Source organism: Bombus bifarius, unplaced genomic scaffold, assembly GCF_011952205.1.
Source record: "Bombus bifarius isolate JDL3187 unplaced genomic scaffold, Bbif_JDL3187 scf7180000010271, whole genome shotgun sequence".
In the NCBI taxonomy this organism is placed as follows: domain Eukaryota; kingdom Metazoa; phylum Arthropoda; class Insecta; order Hymenoptera; family Apidae; genus Bombus; species Bombus bifarius.
In genome coordinates, this window is record NW_022885586.1 from 193,633 (window position 1) to 220,700 (window position 27,068).

Here is a 27,068-nt window from a genome sequence, read left to right on the forward strand (position 1 = left end):
TTTCTCGACCATCGTAAATTTTCAGTGGCATCATAGATAGTGATCGATACGCGGAGGAAAAGCACCAAAGTCGGACGCAGATTTATGACAGTACGTATCGAAAAGAAACGAAAGAGATTATGAGACAAAGTAAAAACTGCCGGAGACAGGGAGAATGTGAAACTTACCCGCTGTATGGTGACTTGGACGAAACTGTTCGAATAACGTTCGAATTAATTTTTATGGATGTGGAGGAAATTTCTAATAGTTGGGCGCAGATGAAAATATCTGTGCAATTTACGACGAGAGAATGTTCGTGAACACATGTTGAACGTTGCAACACGATAAGATAAACACGAATATTGTGTAATCTTTAATAGATTCTAATGATCTGAATGTGATAGCACTTGAGATAAACTAGGTAGCCGTGACGAATTATTCAGTTACAGAGATATACTACTTCGAAAATTGGAGTGCAATTGAATTAACGTTAGATCGAGATTTATCTACTTTACGAATAACGTGAAATTAAATTATCTGGACTAAGGTACGATTTAATACTTGTTTAGCGATCAAAGCGGAACTAATTCGTAAGACGATCTTTCGTAAGAGTTTCGTAAGTGAGCCACGAAAGAAAATTCTGCTAAGACGGAAAACACAGATACGATAAAATCCTCGGAGTCCTTTGTAAAAGATTCAACGCAGCTCCGTTTACAAGAGACAGATAGAGGAAACAGCAAGAAAGAATTCACTCGTTTAATCGTAAAAGATTGTGTTGCATTTGCCGGTTTACTTCGTACAAATACAATTACATTCGTTAAAATTTAATATCTACACAAATACACTGCGTACATTTCGTAGACGCACATTGACAAGGAGATTCCAATGATTCAATCCCTTTTTCTTTTTCTATATCAAACGCAATTGTACAACCCTATGAAGTATAAGTCAAAGGAGAAACATTGTCATCCCTTACACATTTACGCATACTGTATAAAGATAATAATATATACAACCATTTTTTGAATTCAGCCTGACCAGCATTCACGGTGACATCCGTCGTGACAACGTAAAATAAAATAAAAATCGATATCACATCTTTGATTCTTTGCAGTGGATTGTTAGTTGCATTCGATGTCTGAAAACGATGCATCAAGCTGAACTAGGAAAAAAGACCTCGATTGTGTATCGATCGACTTATTGTTACCGATTAACGTATGTACAATATTTAATTCTTTGTCTCCCTTTTGAAGCACTATTGCAACTTTTTACACAAAGAAATATGGAGTTATGCTATTCCATTCTTGAAGAATAGTATTTTCACAAGTGATTCATAGTTATTTAGCTATGATCCGCGTCGACATGACAGAAATTCTAACATTCAGCTAATCTATCGTACAAGAGATTCGTCAAATTCCCTTTCTCGGAACTTTTCCCGACTTAAATCTACAGGAATAGCGTTTCCCAAACCACCTTCGCTCACAAATTAATCACTTTGTACAATCTGGATTCTAGTTCCACCCTGCAAACGTTCAATAGATCCTAACACGAATGACTGTTTCCAAGAAACAATTAATTACAGTTCCATCATCGATTTATTTACAATTAGCCTGAAAACCAACATTCTATGAAACATAGTTTGGGAAACGCTGGTGTACTGGCACTTGACATCTTAAGAAGTAAACAAAGTGCAGTTGGTGCAATTTCGACGAGTCCTACTGTATCTTTTTCTCGTCGATGGCAAGAAATAAAGTTATTGAACTTTAACCTTCGATGACGTTTGTTGGCTATTTAAAAATTATTCATAGGCCTTTAATATACGTTTCGTTTTCCGCTTAACATCAAATATGAACACGAAGGAATCGATATTTCAGGCAGCATAGATCAATTCTTGTTGCGCATCCAGTGGCATGGTTGCGTTTAATTAATTGCTTAAAAAATCGATAGACGAGATTCGTAGCTTACGGATTACAAGTTTCGTTGCGAGAACAACTGTTTGTGCATTAAACGTTACATTAAATACTAGAAGATGACCGTCTTGAACAGATGAGCTCGACGAATAATTATACAAACTGCCTCGGCTAACGCGGCTCATCGACAAATCTTCCGCGCCTAATGCATTTATATCAAAGCACGAAGATAATTTTGCAACAAAACTGTCCCCTGCGGCTTATTTGTTCTTACGTATGATTGAAGCTAAATATTTATCAAGTTACGTGTTTGAGACGAGGCACTCTGTATAATAATCGAAAGAAATAAAAAAGATATTCGAGGATGACCATAGACGATGAAAATACATCAATGGGACATTCGCTGCTCTTGTTCTTTAGTAAGAGCAAATGTTCATATACAATTATTTTCTTCGTCAACGAAGAAGAAATGCACCTTTATTTAATTAAACTAACGACCTCGTGCTTTTTTTCCTGTTATTCATCGAGGTAGTCGTGGAAATCTGATATCGATCTTCGCAAAGCGATTTTCTTCCTATCTTCTTCGTTCGTATTTTTAAAGCTTCAAAATATTTGTTCGTGAATCTTACGCTATATCGATATTTTCTGCTACTTACAACGATTAAAACGAAGAGAAATTACCCAAGAAATATACATATAAAAAAGAAGGTACTTTCAAGTTTCAATTATCGATCAAAGATCATCGATTAGAGAATTTACACGAATGATCGTTACCTATGCTTTTGGCGACAACGACGTCCGACTTCGATTAATCGAGCAAAATACACTCTTGTTAGAAAGAAAGTATACAACGACACGAATTCAGAGACGTCTCAGTCTCGAACGATTAAGAGTTCTATTCCAAGGTCAGCACTAAATCGTCTCCTTCTAATCTCATTCCCTGAGTGACGTCCAGCGTCTTGATCTTTCCAGCTTTCGGAGCTTGGACAACCATTTCCATTTTCATAGCTGATAACACGACCAAGGCTGCACCCTTCTCGACCGAATCGCCTACTTTCACCCTGATGTCGATCACGGTGCCAGGCATGGGTGCTCCGACTTGGTTCTTGTCTCCTTTCGCAGCTTTAGGGTGTACGTGAAGCTCCTGTTTAGAAGGAAAATGGTTTAGTTGAAATTTTCAATCCTGACCACGCTTTTTGGTAGTAAGAGAGTACAACGATAACATAATTCAGGATTTAAAGTGTCGAAACGCGATTAAATTCTGAAAAATGTGACGTGAAATTCACCTTAACAGCCTCCTTGTCCTTGATGAACACAGATCTGAGTTGACCGTTCATTTCGAAAAACACCTCGCGTTCTCCATTCGGCGTGAGGTCTTCGGCAATTGCCAGGGTCTTAATGGCCAAGGTTTTACCCCTCTCGATCGTCACGTCGAACTCTTCTCCGACTTTTGCTCCTGTCAAGAAGATCCTCGTCTCTAATCTGTCCACTGGCCCAAATTGTTCCCGGAAGCTCAAGTAATCGTTCGTAACTTGAGGATAGAGAGCAGCTGACATGATGTCTTTGTTCGATACGTGCGGGTAAGTTTCCTTTAGTTCAGATTTCAAGGCCTCGAAATCCAATGGCGGTAAACTTGCACCAGGTCTTCCTTTTACGCGTGGCATGTCTTTTAATACCTTTGACCTGCAAATTACAGTTATAGAATACGTTCGTTAACAAGAAAAAGACAATTTCTCTAACGCGTTTGTAAGGAAGACACAATGCAGCAAACTTTAAGTTGAACCAATCTTTCAGATTAGAAAATTAAATTAGATAAAAACATTTATAGTTTAGTCGGATAATAACTTGTTGATTTACGAAGCGAAAGGGGCGGTATATTAATTTCAAGTACCTGAAAGGTTCGGGGAATCCTCCATGAGGTTCACCAATAGCACCTTGCAGGAATTCTACAACCGATTTGGGGAAAGACAGTTCCTCAGCTTTGTTCAGCACATCGTCAGCCGAAAGTTTATTCTGAACCATAAACTGCGCCAGATCGCCAACTACTTTCGAACTGGGAGTAACTTTGATAATATCTCCGAGCAACAAATTTGCTTCTCTGTAAGCTTTTTTCACATCCTCGAAAAATTCTCCCAAACCGAGGGAATAGGCTTGGAACTGCAAGTTCGTATATTGACCGCCAGGAATCTCGTTCAGGTAGACGTCCGCGTTTCCAGACTTCATAGTGGTCGTGCACTCGAACGGAGCGTATAAGGTTCTAGTCTGTTCCCAATAGGCGGAGTATTCCGAAATATCCCTGAGATCGAGCCGCGTATCCTTCGGGGTTCCTGGAATTTTTCGAATGTTTCTTCTTCGTGGCACTTGGTTTTATTCCGAACAAGAGTCACCATAGTACACTCGTATCTTACTCACCGATAAGAGAGGCGACCACGGCACCCATGGACGGTTGACTCGTCATTCCGGACATACTGTCAACGGCAACGTCAACCACGTCAGCGCCGCTTTCTGCACATGCTAACATCGAGGCCACTCCAGCCCCCGCGGTGTCGTGCGTATGAACATGAATAGGAACATCGGGGTGTTTCTGTCTGATCGCGTCGATCAACATGACAGCGGCTTTCGGTTTCAGAAGGCCAGCCATATCCTTAACCGCCAACACGTGAGTACCAGCCTTTACCAACTCGTCCGCTAAGTCCGTGTAGTATTTCAGATCATACTTTTTCCTGTTTGGATCGCTTACGTCACCCGTGTACGAAATCGCTGCCTCGACGATGCCTCCCGCTTTACCAGCTGCCTCCATACCTGAAATTTCGTTTCGTTACGTACATTTCCATCAGTTTCGTTTAGCGTTTATTTCTATCGAAACACTCCTGCCATTTTATTCAGCGACAGTATACGTTAATCTCTCGAGATTCATCTTACCAAAGAAAGACGTCAATGGTTCCCTCGCTACGTGGCCAGATCCTTTTTCTCAGAATCTTCTCAAAATCTCTACCTCTACACCCGATCTAATTAAACTATCTCGCGCGCCTTTTAATTATTGTAAACAGTCATGCAATGACTACGAATGACTATGAATTTTCTAAACATTTGTTCGAGCACCTTGTCAAGGTCCTTATCGAACCCTCGGTCCAGTTATAGACTACGATAAAGCTACAAAGCTATCTGCCATGATATCGTTAAGAAAACGCGTTGTCGTTGACGTATAAACGGATAAATTTCCGAGATTTGTTTCCCTCGACTTACCAAGAATTAGATTCGGCAGATAATTTAATGAATCGAACACCCTGAATACGTCCATTCCAGTCTGTACAGCAAGTTCGCAGAATTTATAAACAACGTTATCGGGATAATTGGTGTAACCGACAGCGTTGGCGCCTCTCAGAAGCATCTGGAAAGGAATGTTCGGTATTGCCTTCCTCATGTCTTCTAATCGTTCCCAGGGACACTCGTGGAGGAACCTAAGAGCAACGTCGAACGTGGCGCCGCCCCAATTCTCCAGGGAATAAAGATTGTTGAACTTATGGGCGACGAATGGAGAGATCGTGAGAAGATCGTGCGACCTGACACGAGTCGCCAGAAGAGACTGATGAGCATCGCGGAACGTGGTGTCCATCAGAAGTAGCCCTTTGTGCTGTCTGACTGCTTTGGCGAACGCTTCTGGGCCTTGCTCCTTGTAAATGTGACGGAAGCCTTTCGGTGGTTCCAATATGTCTGAAAATTTCAGAGAAGTTAGTCGAAGATCGAAAAATTCGGAGGAACTGTAGGAAGCTTTCACATGCGGGTTAGTAAGCTTGCGCGTGCAGTGTCCAAAAAAAAGCGTTAGAATGAGATAAAGGAGAGATTGATCGAAGAGTAAACAAAGGAAAATGTCTCTTGTGAGATTACATAATACAGGATAGACGATGTATAATTGACTCATCTCAAAGTCCCCCCTTATTTTCGAACGATGCATCATCTTTTCTTTCGCTTTAGCAATTGTTTTATGGACGCTCAAGTATGAATGCTCTTAAAAGTAAAGTTCAACAAACTAAATATAATTGAGCAGCTGGAAGGTGCTGTTTGAGAAGCGATAGCGATAGGAATATATCGAATATATGGATAGGAAAAAAATGCGATTGAGGGGAGTTCGACTTTGTATAGTGTCCATAAATGACTTGTATCCAAAAGACTGTCCTTTCTTATCTTGTTTAAAAATTGTTGACAACGAAAATCATTGAGTTTATATACTGTCCACCCTGTATAATAGTTCATGTGTGTGTACGTATAATGACATTCTTAATTAAAGTATCTCTGACGTAAGTAATAATGTCTTCTGATGTAGATAACCCGTCTAAATGGACGAGTACACTCTTCAAATCTCTCTCATTGATTGCTCTACCTTTGTTCATAACTAAAAACCGATCTACCTCCCTTCTGCACAATTTTAAAATCCATAAAATTATTTTCTATTTAAAGCATCGCTTTAATCTGTATTTTCAGGATTTCTTTTTAAAACATATTACAAAATTCCACTACTATCCCAAATTATATTGCCAATGCTGCTTCCATTTAAATCGCAACACGTGATTGTTGCCCATAAACGAATAATTAAATAAAACGTTGAAACTAAGTAACAGGTGAATTATTAAAATGTATATTTTCGAATGATCTTATTCCAATATTTTGCAAATTATTGCAAATATATAATATGAGATATTTTGCGTCTTCCATTTTCAATTGTACTGTTGGAAAATATTAATATACAAAAATATACATTTATAGTCACCTTAATTTTTAGATCTACATGAGCAGTTTGAAATTGAAATCATATCTGAGAAACTAAGACACGTGCAAGCTTAACGTTCAATTTCGTTTTCTTTTTTCTTATTTTTTCTTTTTTTTTTTGTGTGAAATATTGACCGGAAACAATATTGATGACTTCATTTGCAAACCACTCACGTAACGAACAGCTATTTAATTTAGACAAACGTTTTTCCTCTTAACCCAACGAAACCTCTTCCAATCGTACAAACCAAATTCCAATTCCAATTCCAATATTTGTAAATTACGGATTCCAATCGTGTCTGTAATACAATCAACGCAATAAAATAAATAAAATAAGAAGCAACGAAAATGTTTCAATTTTGACAAGCAAATATCGAATTTGTCGTATCTGCCCATTCTTTAGCTCCGTTCGAAAAGATCATCTCTGCCCTTCCTTAACCAACTAACCATCTAATTACCAGTTACTTAAAATACGAAACTTAAGAAGATACGATGATACATCTTAAGGCGTACCTGGTGCGTCTGGATCATTGCTCTCTTCTGCAGCTGCAAACTTAGCAAAGTCTAAAAAAAATGGTCAAACAAAAAGATAAAAGCATGCGATAAACAATTAGAAGTAATTACGAGAAATGATTAATCTCTAAAAGTAAAAGTGACGAAGAAAGTTACTGAACGATTTCCTTGAATTGCTGCAAATTAGTGCACACCAAGAAGGAAGTTTTAAATCACAAATGTTTCTGTCACATCGATGTCTGTCAAAAGAAAACTCTAAAGCTACGTTATATAAAAATGGAAACACCATGCCAACAAAGTATGTTATAGAAACAAGAGTTTTTCCGTGGTTTCGTGTGTTGTAAGTATATCCGTGTGAGTATATAGCCCCAATTTTGAGATACACGATAGTATAGTGCGCAACATAAACTATTTGATAGTGTAGATCACCGATCGGTCTTTAATCCAGCAGACAAGCATGAAAAAATATCGAAACAAGAAGGTTGCTTAATTGCGAATACTACGATCCCTCTTAGCGACCTAATAAAAATAATAAAAATGCGTTTATGTTCTTTTCACGAAATTTACCAATCGTGCAATTTTTCCATTCTATCTTCGTTTACCGCGCGTGGATTCTAACATTAAAAATTATACACTAAATGCTATTGATATTAATTAAAAGAATATATACATATATATTAGGCTGTCTTCAGACTATCAGGATCCCAACTAAAAGGATCAATATGTATCGTCAATACGATATCGTCAATATTTACTGATAAATCGCATTTTCGTTGAGAATCTTGATACAATATCAATGACGATATCATTGATCGTCCAAGGGCATCCTAACAAACAGTACTGGAGTACTCGGTTGCCTATAGTGGCAAAAGGTCAAAGAAACAACCCACATACGAAACAAACGACAAACACCCAATTATCCCCTCACACACAAAAAAGAAATAGAAAAGATTTGCTCCCTTGATTCGCCGTCCCACACCATTGAAAGCGAACTTCTTTGCGCTTTTGCTACTTTAATCGTATCCAATTACGAAATCGAAGTAAGAAGTGATCCTAACAAGGAAAACCCAAGGTGACTGATACACGCCGATTTTGATGAATGTTCGCGCGAATGTTCATTAGATCTACCTAAGAATTTACCCGTGATTCGTCCGTTTGTTATTTATTTAGGTGTTTATAAATCGCAAACGACAAAGGAGGATCTCAAAATATGGTTGAAATAAAAGTTATACCCTGTCTTGAGACTTACAAATATTTCGTGCAAATTTATAGATCTCAAGACACTAACACAGTACTCGTTTCGACCATCTTTCGTATATTTTTCGTCGTTCACGATTTACAAGCACTTACATAGAAGGTCTGGCTCGGATAAAAAGGTCGATAGCACCCTTAAAGTAAGAAACGGGCGCGGTCGAATTACGGCTAAATTGTCCGATGTGGAATTATGGCTAAAAGACAGGTCTTTTAGACTTTGTTCGTCAAAATACAAAGTTTCGTTAAAATCGACGCGTATCAGTCACCGAGGTTTCCCGTGAGTGTCGCGGAAACACGTGATCGGACATCTCGTTGCCAATCAGAGCTTCGATACAATACCTAGAGCGACTTGTGGGATGTGGGGCTTTATCTCGGCTGGTTTCAGCGGCGTCGCCAACGGGGTACTTGGTCCGTTCACCAGAACAGTACCAAGATAATTTAACAGCTTTTGAGCTCGATTCTGGCTCGGCTGGAACTGGAACAACTGCGGATTCTCGTCGATGAAGTACGTGTCAACGTTTCCATTGAGGAACTTTTGGTTTTCCAGCACGTTCAGAAGGAACGGGATGTTCGTTTTCACTCCACGAACTCGGAACTCACGGAGAGCGCGATTCATCTTCGCGCAAGACGATTGCAAGTCTCCTGCGTGAGCTATTACCTGAGAACATGAACGAGATTTCAACAAGTATTTATGGTGTAGCTCCGTGCGATACGATAGAGTTTTCTGACTGCGAAAAGAGCAACAGACAGAGCAACAGGTCTGCTTTCGAATCTATCTGTTCTCAACTATAATTTGTATAGATCTTTACCTTGACGAGAAGCGAATCGTAGTAAGGCGAGATAATTGCACCAGCGAATGCGGACGCGCCATCCAACCGGATACCCATACCTTCTCCAGAACGGAATACTTCGATTCTTCCGGTATCCGGCTGGAAGTTCTTCGCGGGATCTTCCGTCGTGACACGACACTGTATCGCGAAACCTTGTGGAGCGATCTTTTCCTGAGTCATACCTAACTCAGGTAACGTGATACCCTCGGCAATACGGATTTGTGATTGCACCAAATCGATTCTAAGAGAAATAAATTCGTCTTGATCCAACAGAAATCTTAATCGCAAAAGATTATATCTTAAATCTACATGCTTAAATCTATGTGCGAAATTCCCGTGAAAAATTACGAATTGATCGTTAGAACCACTTTGGTAATTCTAGTCTTCTGAATGACAAATTTACCATATTTACGTAAATGCTGCAACCATATGCAAAAATATAATAGGCGCTTATGCAAATGTTTTTTCCACGTGTCTTTTGCATCGATATACGTACCCGGTGATCTCTTCGGTAACGGTATGCTCAACTTGCAACCTAGCGTTGACCTCGATGAAGTAGAAATTGCCGGACTCGTCGGCCAAAAATTCCACGGTACCAGCGTTCGAGTAACCAACGTGCTTTGCCAATCTTACAGCGTGTTCTGTCATCTTAGCCCTAACCTTGGGATCTAACATTGGTGCAGGGGCGATCTCAACGACCTGAAATTTTTATCTTAATTAACAGAACGACTCGTTAGAACGCACCGGCCTTCCGACACAACAAAAGCTCGCGTTTCGAACGATTTCGCGATACCGTTCCGTTCGTACGATGTTTCACGACGTTAACGAACACGTTGATCTAGAGTCGTTCGATTCTTCTCATTTCCCTTTGCATTTTTCTTTCTGTTTTGTCCTTTGAATGCCTATTCCCCGTTTTTTTCTACGTCGTCCTCGTTCTTCGTGCAATACATGGAAACTGTCGAGTACGTAAATGCCATTTAAACGTCTAACAAATCCTTGACACGAAGAAGTAGGAGAATGATTTTTATTCAATCGCCTATTGCGAAATAGTACTCGATTTATCTTCGCGTATAATTAATAATTTAACCGACGTTAACAAACACAAACAAACGTCGATAGTTGCAGAAATACAATTTTGCAACATGTAGTACTGTATCGTTCGAGTGTTCAGAAATTGTATATAGTAATTTATGTAACGTTAGAATGTAACGTAATTTTTGCTTTAACTACGTAACGACAGCTTATACAACAGTACAAACGTAATATTGCAATTCATTTTCCTTTCTCGTAACGAAATTCTATCGATACGCATTTCACGATGAACGGAACGATCGTTCGATCAATTTCTCGAAATGAAATATTTTACCAATTTATACGCCATGTTTCTGTAATTTTTAATCCTTCGAAAAGTTTTTCACGAAATTCTTCAAAATTTCAATTCGATCGTTGCTACAAATAACGTGAATAAATTAGCGTGTCTAAAAATACGTGTAATATGGATCAAAGCGAATAAACGATTTTATTAGATGAATGGCCACTGTCTAGAAACGGTTAAATCTTCTTCTACTGACCTTTTGATGGCGACGTTGAACGGAACAATCACGTTCATAAAGATGAACGACATTGCCAGCTTTGTCTCCCAACAATTGCACTTCGATGTGCCTTGGCCTCTCGATGAATTTCTCAATGAACATCGCACCGTTCCCGAAAGCGGCTGCCGCCTCGGAAGAAGCTCGCTCGAACATTTCTCGAACCTCTTCCATGTGTCTCACGACTCTCATTCCTGACCAAGTACAGAAAATAGACTTTATTTCGGAGTTTAGAACTCCGACAACTGAGAGAAATTTTACACAGAATATCACCGACATTCTCGTGAAACGAAAGTATCTCTCTTCTATAGAAGTTTATGCAATTTAATGAAATCGAAAGGATATCTTTACACATTGACAGAAATTACAGGCGTTTTTATCGAATATTTGAAACTTGCAATGGAATTTAATGAAAATTGAAAGCTTTCGAATCAGAATTTCATGGAAATTAATTATATGCGAAAAGGTATTTGCGTCGAAAACTTGAAATATTTATACCGTTTAAAAGGTTTTTGCTCTACTGTATACTTGAACTAAATTCATATAAGTATATAGTTAACGTTAAATACATTCTTACCAAAAAGGAATAATTTTCCTCGCAGATAAGAATAATGCACTTGCGTTTATACAGATAAGGTAAAAGAGTTACGTACATGTATAATACCTAATCCGTTCTACATTCGTTTCAAGTTGCACGAAATGACTCAATCTTAATTGTACTACGAACATAAATCTTCTCTTGAGGTGACGCTTTTATTGAGCGTTCGTTGTGAATGCTGCTTCGTTCATCTCCGATTCTCATTAAGTAAATAGCATTTGGAATAAAAGTACAATGCATATTCTGTTTTGACTGCTTCCAAGTTGTAAAACGATTCGGATACTTTAACGAATCGAGATTATCGTACGAGCAATTATTTTCAGAACATGTGCAATATCGCGACCATCGAAAATTTTCCAAATATTTTTTCATGTTTTCGCATCAACAATTGCTCGATTCTCGTGAAAAGGGACATTATGGGAACCAGTAGTAGTCAACGAAGTGTAATTAAGTCTGCTCATAAATCATACAGAGGAAAGAAACTGATAAACTTGTTCCACCGAGTGGATTTCACAATGAGTAGTTTTCGTGACGAGTAGACGTCCGCGGGAAAGAAGATGAGAACAAAAAAAAAAGCACCGGAAACACCAGATACGAATGCATTGGACGTTGCGCGTCCAGAGCATCAGCCTACTTTATCGAAACGTCGTTTTTATTTCACGACAGAAAATAACCACGAAACAAGACGCTGTATTCTAGCCAGGGAAAATTTCATTTGTACGTAGAAATAGCTTAAACGAACGTTTCTATCCGATAAAGCGAAGTTAGTTCGATAAAATCCTACCTCTTCCACCTCCTCCGTAAGCAGCTTTGAATATCACCGGCAGTCCGTGTTTCACACAAAATTCCATTGCCTCGTCAGATGTTGTTACTGGTCCGTCTGTTCCCGGAACGATCGGCACTCCAGCCTCTATCGCAGCCTGCCTCGCAGCTACCTAATCATTTTCAAATTTTTATGATTTATGCATAGTGGAATCTAGGAAAGTAGAAAGCCTGGAGAGGCGGTCTGGAAAATTTCCTTGCTAACGAAACATACTGCGAAGAAGCAGTAAATCGTCCGAGGAATTTCGAAAAGGAAAAGAAAGACAAACAAGACCGAAGATAGGGATACGTGGTAATAAAACAGAAACAGAGAGAAATAGATTAAATAAATAGGCAATTAGTTAACTCAGAGACGATAGTAAGGCAGATGTTGGGTCTCGCGTGCTTCTTTCGGTTTGAAATGATCACGCAGGTTAGGACGAAGCGAATGAGAGTAAGGCGTATGGTAGTTCAGTGAAGTAATAGTATAATTGTTCCTGAATTCTACAGCGGTGAGTCGATGTTTCCACTTAGCGTAGGTTTGCAGGTGAATGAATATTCTTTGCTACGCTCTTCTCATACCATTAGACCAGGGTAGGCGTGCGTTAATCAGCAACGGTTAGGGAAGAAATGATTTTAAGATGACAGAGATTCTGGGAAAGGGTCATCGCGACGTTTGCATCGCTTAAACTTAATCTGTAAATTCGTGAGTCGATGCACAACAGTAGATATGATAGGAATTGTAAACAAACTTTTCATTTCTAGGCTGATGAGGTGTAGATTAAATAAATAATAAAGCTAATATAAATACAATCGACACTGAACCAACGAATGAGTAGAAATGGGAGAAGAGAAAAACGAGTAATAAATTAAAATACCGGGTTACCAAGGGTCGTCGCAATTTTATTAATATTCCAGAGTTTGATTTTTTTAAGAAATCGTACCTTGTCACCCATTTGTTGAACGACTTTGGGGCTAGGACCGATAAATCTTATTCCAGCGTTGATCACCTCCTGCGCGAAATCCGATCGCTCCGACAGGAAACCATAACCAGGATGAATAGCGTCGACATCGTTCTCTTTCGCGATTTTCAGGATCTCCGGAATATTTAGGTAAGCTTGAACAGGTGGAAGCCCTTTTCCGATCACGTAACCCTCGTCGGCTTTTTGTCTGTGCATTTGCATTTTGTCCTGCTCCGAATAGATGGCCACGGAACGGATGCCCAGTTCGGTACATGCTCGAAACACGCGAATGGCAATTTCTCCTGCAAGAACAATAAATTTATTTTGTTACAGCGGTATTACTCCTCTTTGAAATCTTTATTTCGAATTCTCATTTCGTCCGATCTTCATTAACCCCGCTGAGGACGCACGTGCGATTAAATAGCGTGCACGTGCATCATATTCAAAATTACGAGAATACCGTCGTTTTCGTACACCGATTTATCGCACGGCCTTGTTCCGTAAAATGATGCAGCCATCGATGCAGACATTTCATCAAATGTAAGTTCTCATGGAATTTATGAACGTGCTACGAGCATAAAGGTAAAACATTTGACGTTCGAGTCGTAATTCGTAACGTATGAAACACAGTTTTCTATCGAGCCACATAGTTTAATAGGATACTTAAATATCCATAGAAGCGTATGTTAATAATTTCTCTAATACGAGTGGCCAGTAAAACAATTTGCACAAACATGAACCTAACGTTGGAATATTTATAACTTGTTAGCGCGTTTCGCATGGCCTGAAAGATGGCGAAGAAATTATTATCTAAGGAATAACGCGTACTATTTTCTTACATTTGTATGCACGTTTGCGGTAATTCTTCATTTCAAATGCGCATAAATACGTTCATCGGAAAAAATAACGATAAAACCTGATTTTGATAAGATTAGCGCAATATTGCCTGAATCGTGCAACTAGTAAGCGAATTAAATTTCCAGATATAATTATCTTTGAATACACATCGTTTTCTAATCTCGAAACTTGAATCTTTCCTACGACAAACAAAGAGTGTGATACTACGAAGAGAAATATCTCGTTTTTCAAAATATTCATTTTTCATCGCCACAAAGATACGTCATCCTATTGATTGGATATTAACGACGTTCGTTATCAAACGTAGACACAATAATGCTCGCACAGCGATCTCAGTCTCGTGATTTATATAAATACCTCTTTAGGACTCTTCTGCCAAAGAACGCGAACCAAATAGGCACACTCTCTATGTTTAAGACGAATACATGGCGACACCGGTGTCCGCTTCTCGCTCTACATCGCTTCTACAAAATTTCCTAGCATCGTTAATTTATCGCCTACTAGAAATAATCGAAACCGATAATTGCACTGGCAGTGGAACGATATAATAAATGCGAATTGCGATAGAAGAAGAATTAAAGCAGATTGTTTAAACGGCGTCCAATATGTTAATCATTGTTAATCTCGAATTATATAAAGATAAAACGATCTTATTAATAATCCCTGTTTTGCGTTGAATTATGACATCTTTAAATGATTTATCATTAGTGGGTCAATTACGACTCGAGCTAAAGATAGACACGTGAATGGCTTGACTTCGACATTGACGTTGACAATATTTAGACGAATAGATCGGTTCTAGATATTGCGATAGCGATTTATAAAAATTCGATTATATACAAAGGAAAGGTAGCATCGTTTATTTAGTCCAAATATTTTGTATGCGTTCGATCGAATAACCGGAGAAACTTTAATAACGAGCATTGTAATCTTTAATTAGTAATAATATCTCTATTGCCTTGCAGAGTTGCATCAATTTATTGAAATAACGTGGTTAAATCTTTGTTTACCCATCGCTTTCTCGCAATCAGTAATTTCACACCCCTGAACTTTGACATCAATTTTTTAAATGTATTCGTCCCGATCTGAATCATGCTTGGAGAGTCCGATTATTACGAGCTGACGCTACAAAATAAATTACAAAACTAACACCGTGTTATGAACCGCGTTATACGGCTTGAAGCTGGAACAGATGAAACTGTTAGAAACGAAAGAAGGCGAAACTCACCTCGATTGGCGACGAGGACGCTCCGGATTGGTTTGTACTTGATATCGCTAGCGAAACATCTTTTTGCAATTTTATACACTTGCAACACGTTCCTGTGTTTGGTCAGTGCGTATCTAGCACGTGAGGACTGCATTTTTACGATGTAGAGTCGCGTGGGACACTTTCACCAAACGTAGATCAATTTACACCGTTCGATTAGAATCTTCTCTTAATCTTAAGTACCGCGTTAACTTCGTTAAATATCTCGCCTCGATATATCCTTCCAAAGGAACTTTTAACCGCAACAACGCCACTATAGCCTTTGCTGCTAATCTTGAATAATAAAAGAAATATTTCTCTTTCTCTCTCTCTTTCTCTCTCTTGCTCCACGCGGAATTTATCACTCTTTGTTATCTCTTAATCGAACCACACTGTTTCGTATATGTCGCTCCACGCGTCTCGATGTATCGTAAAAGTTCGATTGCAACGGCTGGAAGCTGCACCGGCTGGAAGCTTATCGAGAGTCCGGCGTGGAGTGATTGCCAGCTTTCTGAAACAATAGATATTAAAGTTCGCGCGTGATCAAACAAATCCTTGGTATAGCGAGCGGCAGAGTTCAAAACAGTGGGTACTGACGTCATTTCGAGGTACAGTAAGTAAAATTATTATTAAATATTTCGTCGTAAATTGTTACCGATGACAGGGACACCTGGACAGTGTTTGCTTTTAACGTTAAATCATCGAGTGCTATCTCCTAATTGTTAGTCGTTCACTGTTAATCATGCGAGATTGATTTTTTACGAACAGACTTTTCTCTGCTAGGTGTTTACTTGTCAAGGAACGATTTCATACAAGTACAATCGATACAAAAAATAGAAAATTGATAAGAATGGTGGGGGATAAGATTAATCGGAAAGGATCAAACGTAAGAAAAGCCTGAAATTATTTTACAAACTTCACCGCACGATGTTCTGATGCACTTTGCGCGTCGATCATAACGAAACATCGTGAGTCAGACAGTTTCTTAAACCATAGGTCGATGCCAAGCAAAACGTATACAGAAAATATTTTCTACTGGAAACGATCGCTTGACTTTCGGATCAAGTACGATAATGGAACAAATGAGTTTATTATTAGAATAACATTAGACGCGTACTTTGAATCGGCGATTCTCAGCTTCGGTCGTCAACGCCGTTACACGATACGCTCCTCTCATAAATAAAGCCCGGTTAAAGTCTCCTTCTGAATGTGTGGCCTTGTTGTATGTAAACCGCCACGAGTATAACGATGAATAAATTAAAACGACGAATTCGTTCTAACCATCGAAACGATGAAACGAACACAGATTTACGATATAGTATGTATACATTTTCAATGTTTTGCTTTTGACGAATCAATTAAGGCCGAACAACTTGGGATTTTGTTTTGGACTATTTTTAAAATCGTTACAGTGACTCTTTGATCATTCCGATGCTAAATATATTCCGTAGTAGAAGATATTTTAAAAATAGCCTAACTACGTGAATGTTTCGTGTCGAGTTAATGTTTATGAAAGAACATTATATTCTGCCTAAACCACTTGTTTCCAATCAATCAGAAAATATCGCCGTGTAATCGAACAGCGATTGAGAATTGTGTAATCGATTGTGCAATCCCTTCGACGACCTTGTCTGGATTTCCATAAATGGCAACCAGTTCCCGAGATCCGATTTCAAAGTCAGAGATCACCGATCACGACACGTCCATATTTTTTAATACCTTGACATTGTAAATGCTCCACTTATTTTGACCCAGATACTCTTGTTACGTTCGTTTAACCAAAAGTCAACGCGAAAGCTCTTAATAGGGAGACCCGACGAACCAATTAAAACACAATTTGTATGAAGATTAGAGATGCGATTGAGTCGTTTTGTTCGACGAAACAGAATGATATTTCTGCCGTAAATCTGAAACGCAAATTTTCCAGACGAGTCGGATATTCTCCGTTTCGTCTGAATTCGCACACGTCAGAGAACATTTAAATTTAATACACACGTGCGAAGAAACTACGAAGCAGCATTGATTCGTTCAATTGCACAGTGAATCGTGTGCGTGAAAAGATCGCTGCATCTCTTCCTCTCGACTTTCTTCATGTTCCACCGAAATGGGGTTGTTCGCGTGATAAATGAAAAAAGTATTTAAGAAGCTAAGAAGATAAACGTCAACGATGAAACGATAAAAGAACAAATGAATCGCGTCTTACGATCCTCCCGAGAAAGAATCGATGCCAGTTGATTCTAATGCCAATTTTTATCGTTCTTTGACATCGTGCGTTTTCCAGAACGCATTTCTTGCGTAACGCGTAGACTATGAACCTCAGACGAGACAGTAATTTGCAAACGTAACGCACTCGATACACGCATAAATTCATGCGTTCTCTGGCTAAAAAAATAATCACGAACCTATCAGTCTTAATTGGAAATAGCAAATGTAAAACGTTTGAAACTTTTTATCCGATTAATCCTTCTGCTCAGCTTTGTAAACATTTGCACAACTATTATTTACATCGAATGACTGACAACTATAATTACTTACGTTTCACGAACGATGTATAAATACTTCGAAGATATCACTTTATTTTCTATCGAATCATGGAACAACATCGAATAAAATATCAACAGATAAATTGGACATTGTCGAACATTAAAGCTAAAGCGAGTGCGTCAAATGCTGTATGTCGCTGGACAGGACTCTGTACAGACTACAAACGCGATTCTACAAAGTTCTACGCAAATTGGTCCGGATAGACTTTATCGCGAAAAGAAATGGTTCGCTACTCAACATTTGACTCAGGTAAAAGGGTGCGTGCGCATTCAATTTTAGAAAGGATCGTCTCCAACGTGTGTCGATATATGTGTGCGTGTGCGTGTGCGTAGAACATATCGTATTAGACGTAAAAACGTACCATGGTCCCTTCAGCCTTTTGCGCAGAGGGGATGCTATTGAATGTTATCCCTCATTCTCGATACTATATATGGAAGAGTGGACGAAGGAAGAAGATGGATGCTTTTGATCGTGTTTACTTTATATCGTACTTATGGAATTATATTCTACATATTCATAAGAACGTAACTGGATCGCTGATTCTATAAAAGAATGTTGACATATCGTTGATTGAGTAGGTAGGTAACATTAAAGTATAATTTTAAGCACGTATATAAGAGCCACTTCACGACAGGGAGGGAACACAGCAAGGAAGCAAAAGCCAAAGAAGGATAAGCGTTAGATATAAATAAGAGATGTAAACCGAAAGTCGTCCAAAGCCAAAAGACACGGACTAAAAATAAATAAATAAAATAAATAAAATAAGAGCCGCTTCGTTCGTTGAAACAGAAAGTCTTATCTCTGAATGATATTATAATTCTTGAATTATTATGAATCATAGTTGACAATGCAGAAATAAAGTCACAAACTTCTGCCAGAATTCAACGGCGTTCTAAATAGAACAGTCTTGTAACATAATGTCCCCCCGTTCGCCAGGAAAATTAAAATAATGATTCGTGTCATTGACATGTATAAAGATGCCATATTGCCAGTGTTCAGTTTGAAGGGTTACATAAACGATCAATAAAATATTCTATACAAATAATTAATATCAAAACTTTGCCCATTTCGTAGCTATTTCGTACCTTCCTCGGCATTCTCGTTCCTATTTAGACATATTTACTTATAAATGTATGTACGTCTGTTGGTTGTATAGAAGCTGTTTAAAAAACACATTAACGTTCGATCTCTATGAATGTGCGGATCGATGAGTCGGACACGTCGTATTGCCAAGATTTACATATGCATATAGGAGATACTAAACGACAATATAAGAGCTCTTCGACCTTGCGCAAAATCAGAAGGAAATACTCAAAATAAGTCTCTTATGTAACTACCGCGGCAGCGATTTAAATTTCATTCGACAGAAACTCGTTGTCTCCGGTTTTTATGCTTTTCGCGTTCCTCTTGCTCCCCGATAGAGGCAAAGGCAGAAATGCGCCGCTTGATTTATTTAAAAGTTGGAAACCGAGAATTAGAAACAGAGATGATCGTTACCTCTTCTATTTCCCATTCGACTTAGCTTCTTCTGTCGCTATTAATGCGATGACGAAGACGTAATAAAGTAGCACAATGATGCACGTTACTAAAAGAATCCTGGGAAACTATATTTCATGCTGTACAACCGTAAGACGATTTGCGAGTCGCGTTAGATAATCTCTCGCAACGATATCTGTTTCTATTATTTTTTCTTACAATTCACGTACATCGCTATATCAATTTACTACGACGATTAAGAAATATCGAACATGTAATTTTCATAGTAATCTCTGATGATTGTAGTTTTTTTTTTTTTTTTGTAGTAACAAATACGTCAAGATACAAAGAGAAAGTTGTATTATTGTACGAACGAAGCCATTCAAGCGCGTTGTTAATCGACCTTGAACGTAATATTCTGTCCAACACATTAAATTGACGCGTGTCGTAGAATAGGCTTTATCATTATTGGTTTCTCCCTTTCGAAACAGCTTCAAATTTCGCTTCAATGTCTATCCAATACTTGTACAGTAACGTATTTGCATTTTAATTTTTATCTTACGATAATCAAAGTAAAAATAAATTTCCTTCGTCGTTCGAACGAGCTTTCCGTAGATAATGTAATACTATTACGTTGCCGATACCCTTACGCTATTCGTATTTACTAAATAATTCTTTGAATTGTTACAAAAACCATTGATCTGTGAACATATTTAAGAAAAAATGAAATTTATCTGGTGTTTTAAAATCTAAAGTTACTCGCGTGCACCCGTTGCCGCGATGGCTGTACACAATCTCCGTCTATGTGTTTATTGGTCAATGACCATTCAATAAGTCGTCAATTTAATATTCGTTGAACACGTCACACTGAAATTTAAGAGCCGTTTTCGTTTTACATATGGTATCTATCGCGAGAAACAGCGTTTTAAATGTTTATTTTTTAAATTCTATCGATTTTCTTCGCTACTTTATTTTTATCGTTACACATTGTGTTATTAATAACTTCCTTGAGAAGTTGTTTACGAAATATATACTTCATTTATCAAGCTTTCTAGCTCTAGGAATTTCACTCCGCTTCAGAATTTGTCGAATATGCCTCTAACGTACATCAGTGTGACTGCTTTTTTTGGAACGATCGATTAGATAACAGCGAGTAAAATCCATTCTTGAAATACCTCGAGATTAGTGTAGCACGTGCCTTCTGGAAAACAACTTCAATAAAGTTGTGCGAACAACTTCAATAGACCTACAAACTATAAAACTACTTTGTGCGTTTGTCACGCAGTTGCAAAACATCCGCTGGATAATCTACCGAACTACTGACCTTTCAACCTCGTTGCACACACGGGCTTTTTTTATTCCCAACTCTGTCAATATAGGTACTAATGTCACATGGCATATAATTAAAATAATATTTATAATTTCAAACGATCTATAGATTTTCTATTCACGTCCATTCACGTCACTCGTAATAATTTTGTTTCGCATGGTTGATCGAAATAGAATCTTTGATCAATTTTTAAATGAAAACAATTGAAACGTTCATTCGTTGATTACCGTCCGCGTCTTACAAAGCAGCAAAATTTCGAAATATTTCCATTTAATTCCCATCGTTTCCACATATTTTGATAGCGATATATGTTGTTTGCGTTACTACAGCGTTGCTATTTTTGAAACAATCTGTCGTTTATCGGTATTCGTAATATGGAAAATGTAGAGATTACAATGCGTACTTGTTTCCTTTAGATTAAAGGAGTAATTTTCCGTAAGACCGAATGAATGGTAAAAATTGTATAATTTTATCAGATATATCAAATGTATTAGCATTAAACGTTAGGTCGAATACATGCAGGAAAGGTGTCATGTTCTAAAGAAATAGACCATAATTGACACTAATCGTGTCGCTCAGAGTATCTGGTAATCTTTGTTGTGCTGGCTAATCAAGTCAAATATACGTCCTTGTGGTTTAATCGGAAGTGAAATTTAAATGGATATCTATGCGATACACGTCGCTGTCCAAAACATTATGTCGTCAAAGTCGTTATTTGCTCAACCATATCAAATTCACTGGAAAGATCGAACGATACAAATTATTGGCAAAATATACAACTAGGATAAATTAAATATAAGTGCAAATGCTGGCAAACATCAAAGTACGAAAGTGAAAACCACATGTCGCGATTTTTTTCAAAATGAACAAAAAACAATTATCTGTTTGGTCTTCTATTCCTATACGTTGGTCTTCCTTATCTACATCGAAGACTTCTGCGTCATTGATATGACTTCTTAATTAGTCTATCCCTATTTTCCATGTTATAGGACTTCATCAAATTAAACTCGTTAAACGTTGCTAAGATTGTATTTCAACTAAACTAGTCGCGGTACGTCATTGTGTTGCGATGTGAATATCTATATATATATATATACTAGTGAGAAATAATGAAATAATTGCAAATATCGATCCCGCAACAGCGTAATGTCAGAAACAGTTGAGCCGCGAGTCATATACAGGGTGGTTGGTAACTGGTGGTACAAGCGGAAAGGGGGTGATTCTACGTGAAAAAAGAAGACGAAAATATGAAATAAAAATTTTTTTAAATTTTTTTTTAATTTTTTTAAAAATCTACAGTGAGATCCGTTATAACGAGACGTGATAAAGTGCACGCATACCGAGCGAAAATTCAAAGTCGATTTTCTCGAAAACAAAGCCTCGAACGAAAAATTTTTATTCTATATTTTCGACTTCTTTTTTCGCGTAGAATCACCCCCTTTCCGCTTGTACCACCAGTTACCAACCACCCTGTAGATTTGCCAGACATCGTTGAACAATGTTTATCATTTTGTTCCGTGCCATTTTAGGAGAAATTTTATTCTTCGATGAAGCAACGAATAGTAATAATAATATTATTATTATTGAAACACGGTGTACGATTGTTTTACAACTGGGAGATGAAACACATTGCAGTATACAACACAGTACAATAGGAAGTACGATGAACTTTGCGATTGCACGAAGTGGCACACAATGTAAAACAAAGTTTAATTTCACCTATTACTGAAACTAATTCTACTGCACAAAGTGGAGATTTGCATCAGCACAGTGATTCCTTTACGAAGCGAAGGAAAATATAATGGCGAAAAATATTACAAATTAAAAATCTGTTTGCATCGGAGAATAGCTACGTCTTTCGCGTAAAAAACATTTCATAAGTAATCGAAATAAGGAGAGAAGCATGTAAATGTCCTGCGATAATGATATTACGCACATATAATATATTATAATTAAACTCAAGGTTTAACTCCAGTAATTTGAATTAATGTACTTAATTAAGGTGTTAAAGCTGAGCTACTATTTCGCAACAAAACACGTTGGTGCGTGTAACATCCAAAGTTCGTTATTTATCTTTTCCCTCCTTACAACGTAAGCCGGGACAAGATCGTGCGAGATCTCATGTATTAAAAATATAGATATACAGAATTTGGAAAAATACTGATATCGTTTCATATAATCGTACGATTAAATTTAGACTGAGTTAATTAAGACTTTGTTAAGACTGAGTTAAATTTAGACTTTGTTAGAAAACAAACAACGATTCGTACGAATCTATTCAACGAACGTTGTACACTACGATCCTTTCGTAATCGTTAGACCATAAATGTCTATGCGAATTCATAATTTATAATCATGGCTAAAAAGGTGGAAGCTAAATTCATCCTTTTCATTCGATTTTTTCACTCGTTAAATATTATGACGAATCTTATGGTTCACATCGTAACGCTTATCGTTTTTATCGCCTCGCGACTGCGTTTGTGAGTCCAACGGCGATTCGATGCTGCAAAATGATATCGATTTTTAAGATTAAAAACACTGATCCGTCAGTATTAAAAGTGGCCAGATGAAAACTAAGCAGACCGACTATACGAAAGAGTTATATTAAAGAGCGGGGTGATCGTAGCTAACGATTTCAACGTTGGTCCGAAAAAGGGGCGTCAACTGAATCGATATTTCTAGCAGGCAAGTAGGGAGGTAGGAACGTTAACCGACTGTTGAGGGAGCACGTAAACGTTCCTCCTTGAGGACTGTCTCGTTCGTTTTGGCACAGTTTGAACATCCTATACGATATATCGTCAGGATTATCTAGTTCACAGCGATATAGTGCATTATATCGGAGAAGGTAACCGTCAAATTGGACCCAGTGAAAACTTGTTTCTTTGAGAAAGAGAACGATGACTCGTGTATTGGAATTGTCGTGGATTATTCTTTGGACGTTGCTACGCAACCTTCGTGTGTATTCGGCCAGTGAATACGCGTTAATGTACGTGTGTGTTAATGTGTATATATGTTTAAAAGTACCAGAATCGTTGTTAGCTTCTTGTTGACCGAAGCTGACAGATTGTGTTGGTCAGTTATTTCGTAAAGACGACCCAAGAAGTAACGCGACTTTTACCAAACTCATAGACCTGTACATTTAAATCATCCACTAGAAGGCTCGTCGTTACCAATAACAGATTTTTTTACGATAAAGCACACAATTCGTCGACGTAATATTCGTGAAACGTTTATGGAAGATTGTACGAAAAAAAAAAAGAAAAAACGCGCTGGTCACAAGAGAATAAATAGAACGACGGACAATGCGCAAAGCGGGGAGAAGAGGAAGACTGCGGAAAATGATGCGTCTCGTTTGATTGGCGCCTGCACACGCGCTCTGTAATTACACGTGCTCTAGTCGTCGTATTCATACGCATACTGCGTCAATTAACACACTTGTGCGTATTTGTCGCACGAATTGCAGGTGTATCAGAGATGCAGCCGCGATACATCAATGTTTAACCAACGCGATTAAACGTCAGTGAATGTAATTAACGATCTTACGCTGCCAAATATACGATATAAACGTAATAAGACATGTACCGAGGGAAAATTTCAGTAAAAACGTCTCGAAGGCTACTGGGAAAAATTTTGACTCGAAAAGGAACAAACGCGTAAACTAACGAAACGCCAGGCGAAGCGTGTGTTTGTACACGCGTTATTAATCTTCTTGTATTCGCGTTGTTGGTACGTAATTGTCATTCACCGATCGATATTTGTCATTGGTCTCATTGAGAAAACAAGCAATTTGTTATCGGAGGAATGATACGTCTGATTATCTAACCGTAGTTACGCATAGGGTGAATTAACTTCTACGTAGAGACTTGAAAAATCTAAATCTTCAGCATCGATCAACGAACTGTGTGTTACGATTATCTTAAGAATTACCAAATTATCAAATTACGACTCTCGTTAAAGTGAAGTAATACAATTTGTAATACATACCATAGGTTTTTTTCTCTAATCAAGCAACAACTATATCGCAGCCATTGATTCATTAAATAATTGCTTTCATTCATCGGCATACTTGAATGCAGAAATTCCACGGATAGATGTGATACAAGTATAAGATAAGGAAAGTTGAAGATATAAAAAGATAGAAAGAGCTAGCAGTTTCTATTATTCGCTTTCATCTTCGTTGGTATGAATCAAAAACAGTTGACCTAATCATCGTGCAATATTGTTTACGTTTCAAGCGCCACTAGATATGTAACGTTACATTTTCGCTAGCTATTCACTAGCGCTTCTAATATATCAGTCGAATTCTGTAACCGATACGGGAAAAATATATGGACGGAGTGGAAAAAGGACTGCATACATGAACACATTTAAACAACATGCATTGCAAATTCTGCGCACATTGGCGTCGATATATAAATATTTATGAATTGATACTTCCGAATAGAAATTTAAAAACGTAATTTAAGGAATGATATTCGTGTGTGGACGTCAATTACAACGTCAACTCTAGTGTGCTATACCGAAATTAACCTTATAATTGCTCTCTTTAATGTTGCAAAGAAAATATATAAAAGAATTAGAATAAATAAAACGACGTGAATGATATGTATCAGAAAAAAGCACCGAGAATTTCAATTCCCGGGAAAACCCTGTAATAAATTTCGAATGACTGTATTAATTAAACTTATATTGTCATAAAAAGTTAGTTTCTCGTCCGTACAGATTAATTGCAAGATTAAAGCAATTCGATAAGCGTACGAAAACCAAATCTCTCTTCTGTAAAGGGGAGATCGTATCGCTGAAGAGTTATTCTGTACATAATATTTTCCTATATGAAGGCAAGAAATGAAGTTACGTAATAAAAAATTATTTTATCAGATCAAAGAATTGTACGCTCCCATTCACTCACGAGCAGCTTCGATCGCTTTAATTCCGTTAACTCGTAACGATACTAGTTGCCAAATTTACGATTAAACTAGAGACAATCGCTTGCAATATTAATCTTTCAGCTCGTTGACATCGGAATTCTAATTGTAAAGAGATTTTGGTTGTTTGAAGTTGTTCGTAATAATAAAAATATCTAACTATAGAAACAGAAAGGCAAGAAAAAATTGATTTTCCAAATCTGAAAGAGCATGTCCACGCTCGAGCAATCAACGCGGAATCTCGTGATCTTCGACCCTGCATCGAGACCTCGTTGATCGACCATGACGATTCACCGAATTATTACATAAACGTCCTAAACCGTCATTCGGGGTAGATCATATGGCCAGAACGTTCGTAAATGTTCGTTTCGACGACTCTTTGACGTTCGATTCTAACGAGTTTGTCACCGACGCAAGAATTACACAACACGTTATCCCTTCTTATTCTCACTGTGCATTAAAGAAAAAAAAACGCACGAAACAGAGACCCCTCGATGGTGCATTCGACGTTGGTCGATTTCGAATTGTTGCCAGGATTTGTGCATCTATGTTTACCCGAGACGGGCGTGTTGTAATCGCGGATGCGCCAATTTGAATTCGGTCGAAAGTGGTGTACGAATAAAAATGCCAAAAATGTTGGTACACGCGCGGCCAATCGGCGCATCTCGAACCACAGACTCTCGAATCGAGAGCAGCGAACCGCGGCACGATAACTCGCGTGGGTCAATTTCGTTGTTGGCGCAGACCGCGAAACTCAGCACGCACGCAAATCTCAAGCAAAGCACACACACGCGTTGTTTCGGCACTGCAATCGTGACAGCCAAGGGATTTCAGGTTTCTGGGCCAGCTTCACTCGATCATTTGCCGGCGACCATGAATTGTCAATAATTCATTGCCGCACCGGGAAATACTGTGCACGGAAAGATCGAACGCGACGCAAACGATCGGAAGACGTAACACGGTGAAACAGACGAAAACACGTCGAATCTCATTCAATAATTCGGTGTACTTACGGTGTTGCACGCCGGGGACAAGGTAGGCCAGACCCCGTCCGGCTGAAGTCTAAGCCGCAGTGAAATCTTGAAGCACGTCGAACTGTTCTCGCTGGTACACGCGTTCGACCTCTATGGAAATAGACAGGCGCCTGCTCGTACCGTGATGCGCGTTTCTACGGACGACCGACGGTGTCGCCAGCTAGCGGTTACGCCGACCGAGGAATAACCTTATCACAAGTTGGACATATTGTTTGATAGTGTATCGTGCGAGTTTACTGGCTACAGAATAATATTTTTGTTTGGTGATGTGTTCTGAAACGATTCGAGTCGTTTTGAACATGTACACACAGTGAAACGAAGAGTTCGGACATGATTTGAAGCTTCTGAAAGTCTCGATGAGCGTTGAATCTTGAGGCCTCGCCGGGGCTTCGGTCTCTAAAGTTTCGATAAGTTTCGAAAGTCGCGATAGATTTTGTAAATTTTAAAAATCA

At 38.3% G+C, this 27,068-nt stretch overlaps 1 protein-coding gene across 2 annotated transcripts; it reads right to left on the minus strand.

Annotated features, from left to right (window-relative positions):
• Window positions 1–721: 721 nt before the first annotated feature.
• LOC117216623 (pyruvate carboxylase, mitochondrial) lies at window positions 722–26,726 on the minus strand. 2 transcript variants are annotated; one of them, XM_033463488.1, is made up of 14 exons: window positions 26,596–26,726; window positions 15,290–15,818; window positions 13,186–13,505; window positions 12,225–12,375; window positions 10,825–11,036; window positions 9,750–9,952; window positions 9,233–9,494; window positions 8,763–9,081; window positions 7,170–7,220; window positions 5,136–5,603; window positions 4,302–4,691; window positions 3,781–4,216; window positions 3,176–3,572; window positions 722–3,033 (listed from the first exon to the last, which is right to left on the minus strand). In XM_033463488.1, exons 2-14 carry the CDS (start codon window positions 15,420–15,422, stop codon window positions 2,785–2,787), a joined length of 3,591 nt encoding a protein of 1,196 aa, XP_033319379.1. In that variant the 5' UTR covers window positions 15,423–15,818; window positions 26,596–26,726; the 3' UTR covers window positions 722–2,784. The 2 variants fall into 2 exon arrangements, with proteins under 2 accessions (XP_033319379.1, XP_033319380.1); XM_033463489.1 differs by lacking the exon at window positions 7,170–7,220.
• Window positions 26,727–27,068: the final 342 nt, after the last annotated feature.

Excerpts from the sequence above, each read along its gene's own strand:
- LOC117216623 (XM_033463488.1), bottom strand. The coding sequence starts at position 15,422 with ATGCAGTCCTCACGTGCTAGATACGCACTGACCAAACACAGGAACGTG. Across the intron at positions 9,082-9,232 it reads ACGATTCGCTTCTCGTCAAG|GTAATAGCTCACGCAGGAGA; the intron begins GTAAAGATCTAT and ends TCATGTTCTCAG. Across the intron at positions 3,034-3,175 it reads AGGACAAGGAGGCTGTTAAG|GAGCTTCACGTACACCCTAA; the intron begins GTGAATTTCACG and ends CCTTCTAAACAG.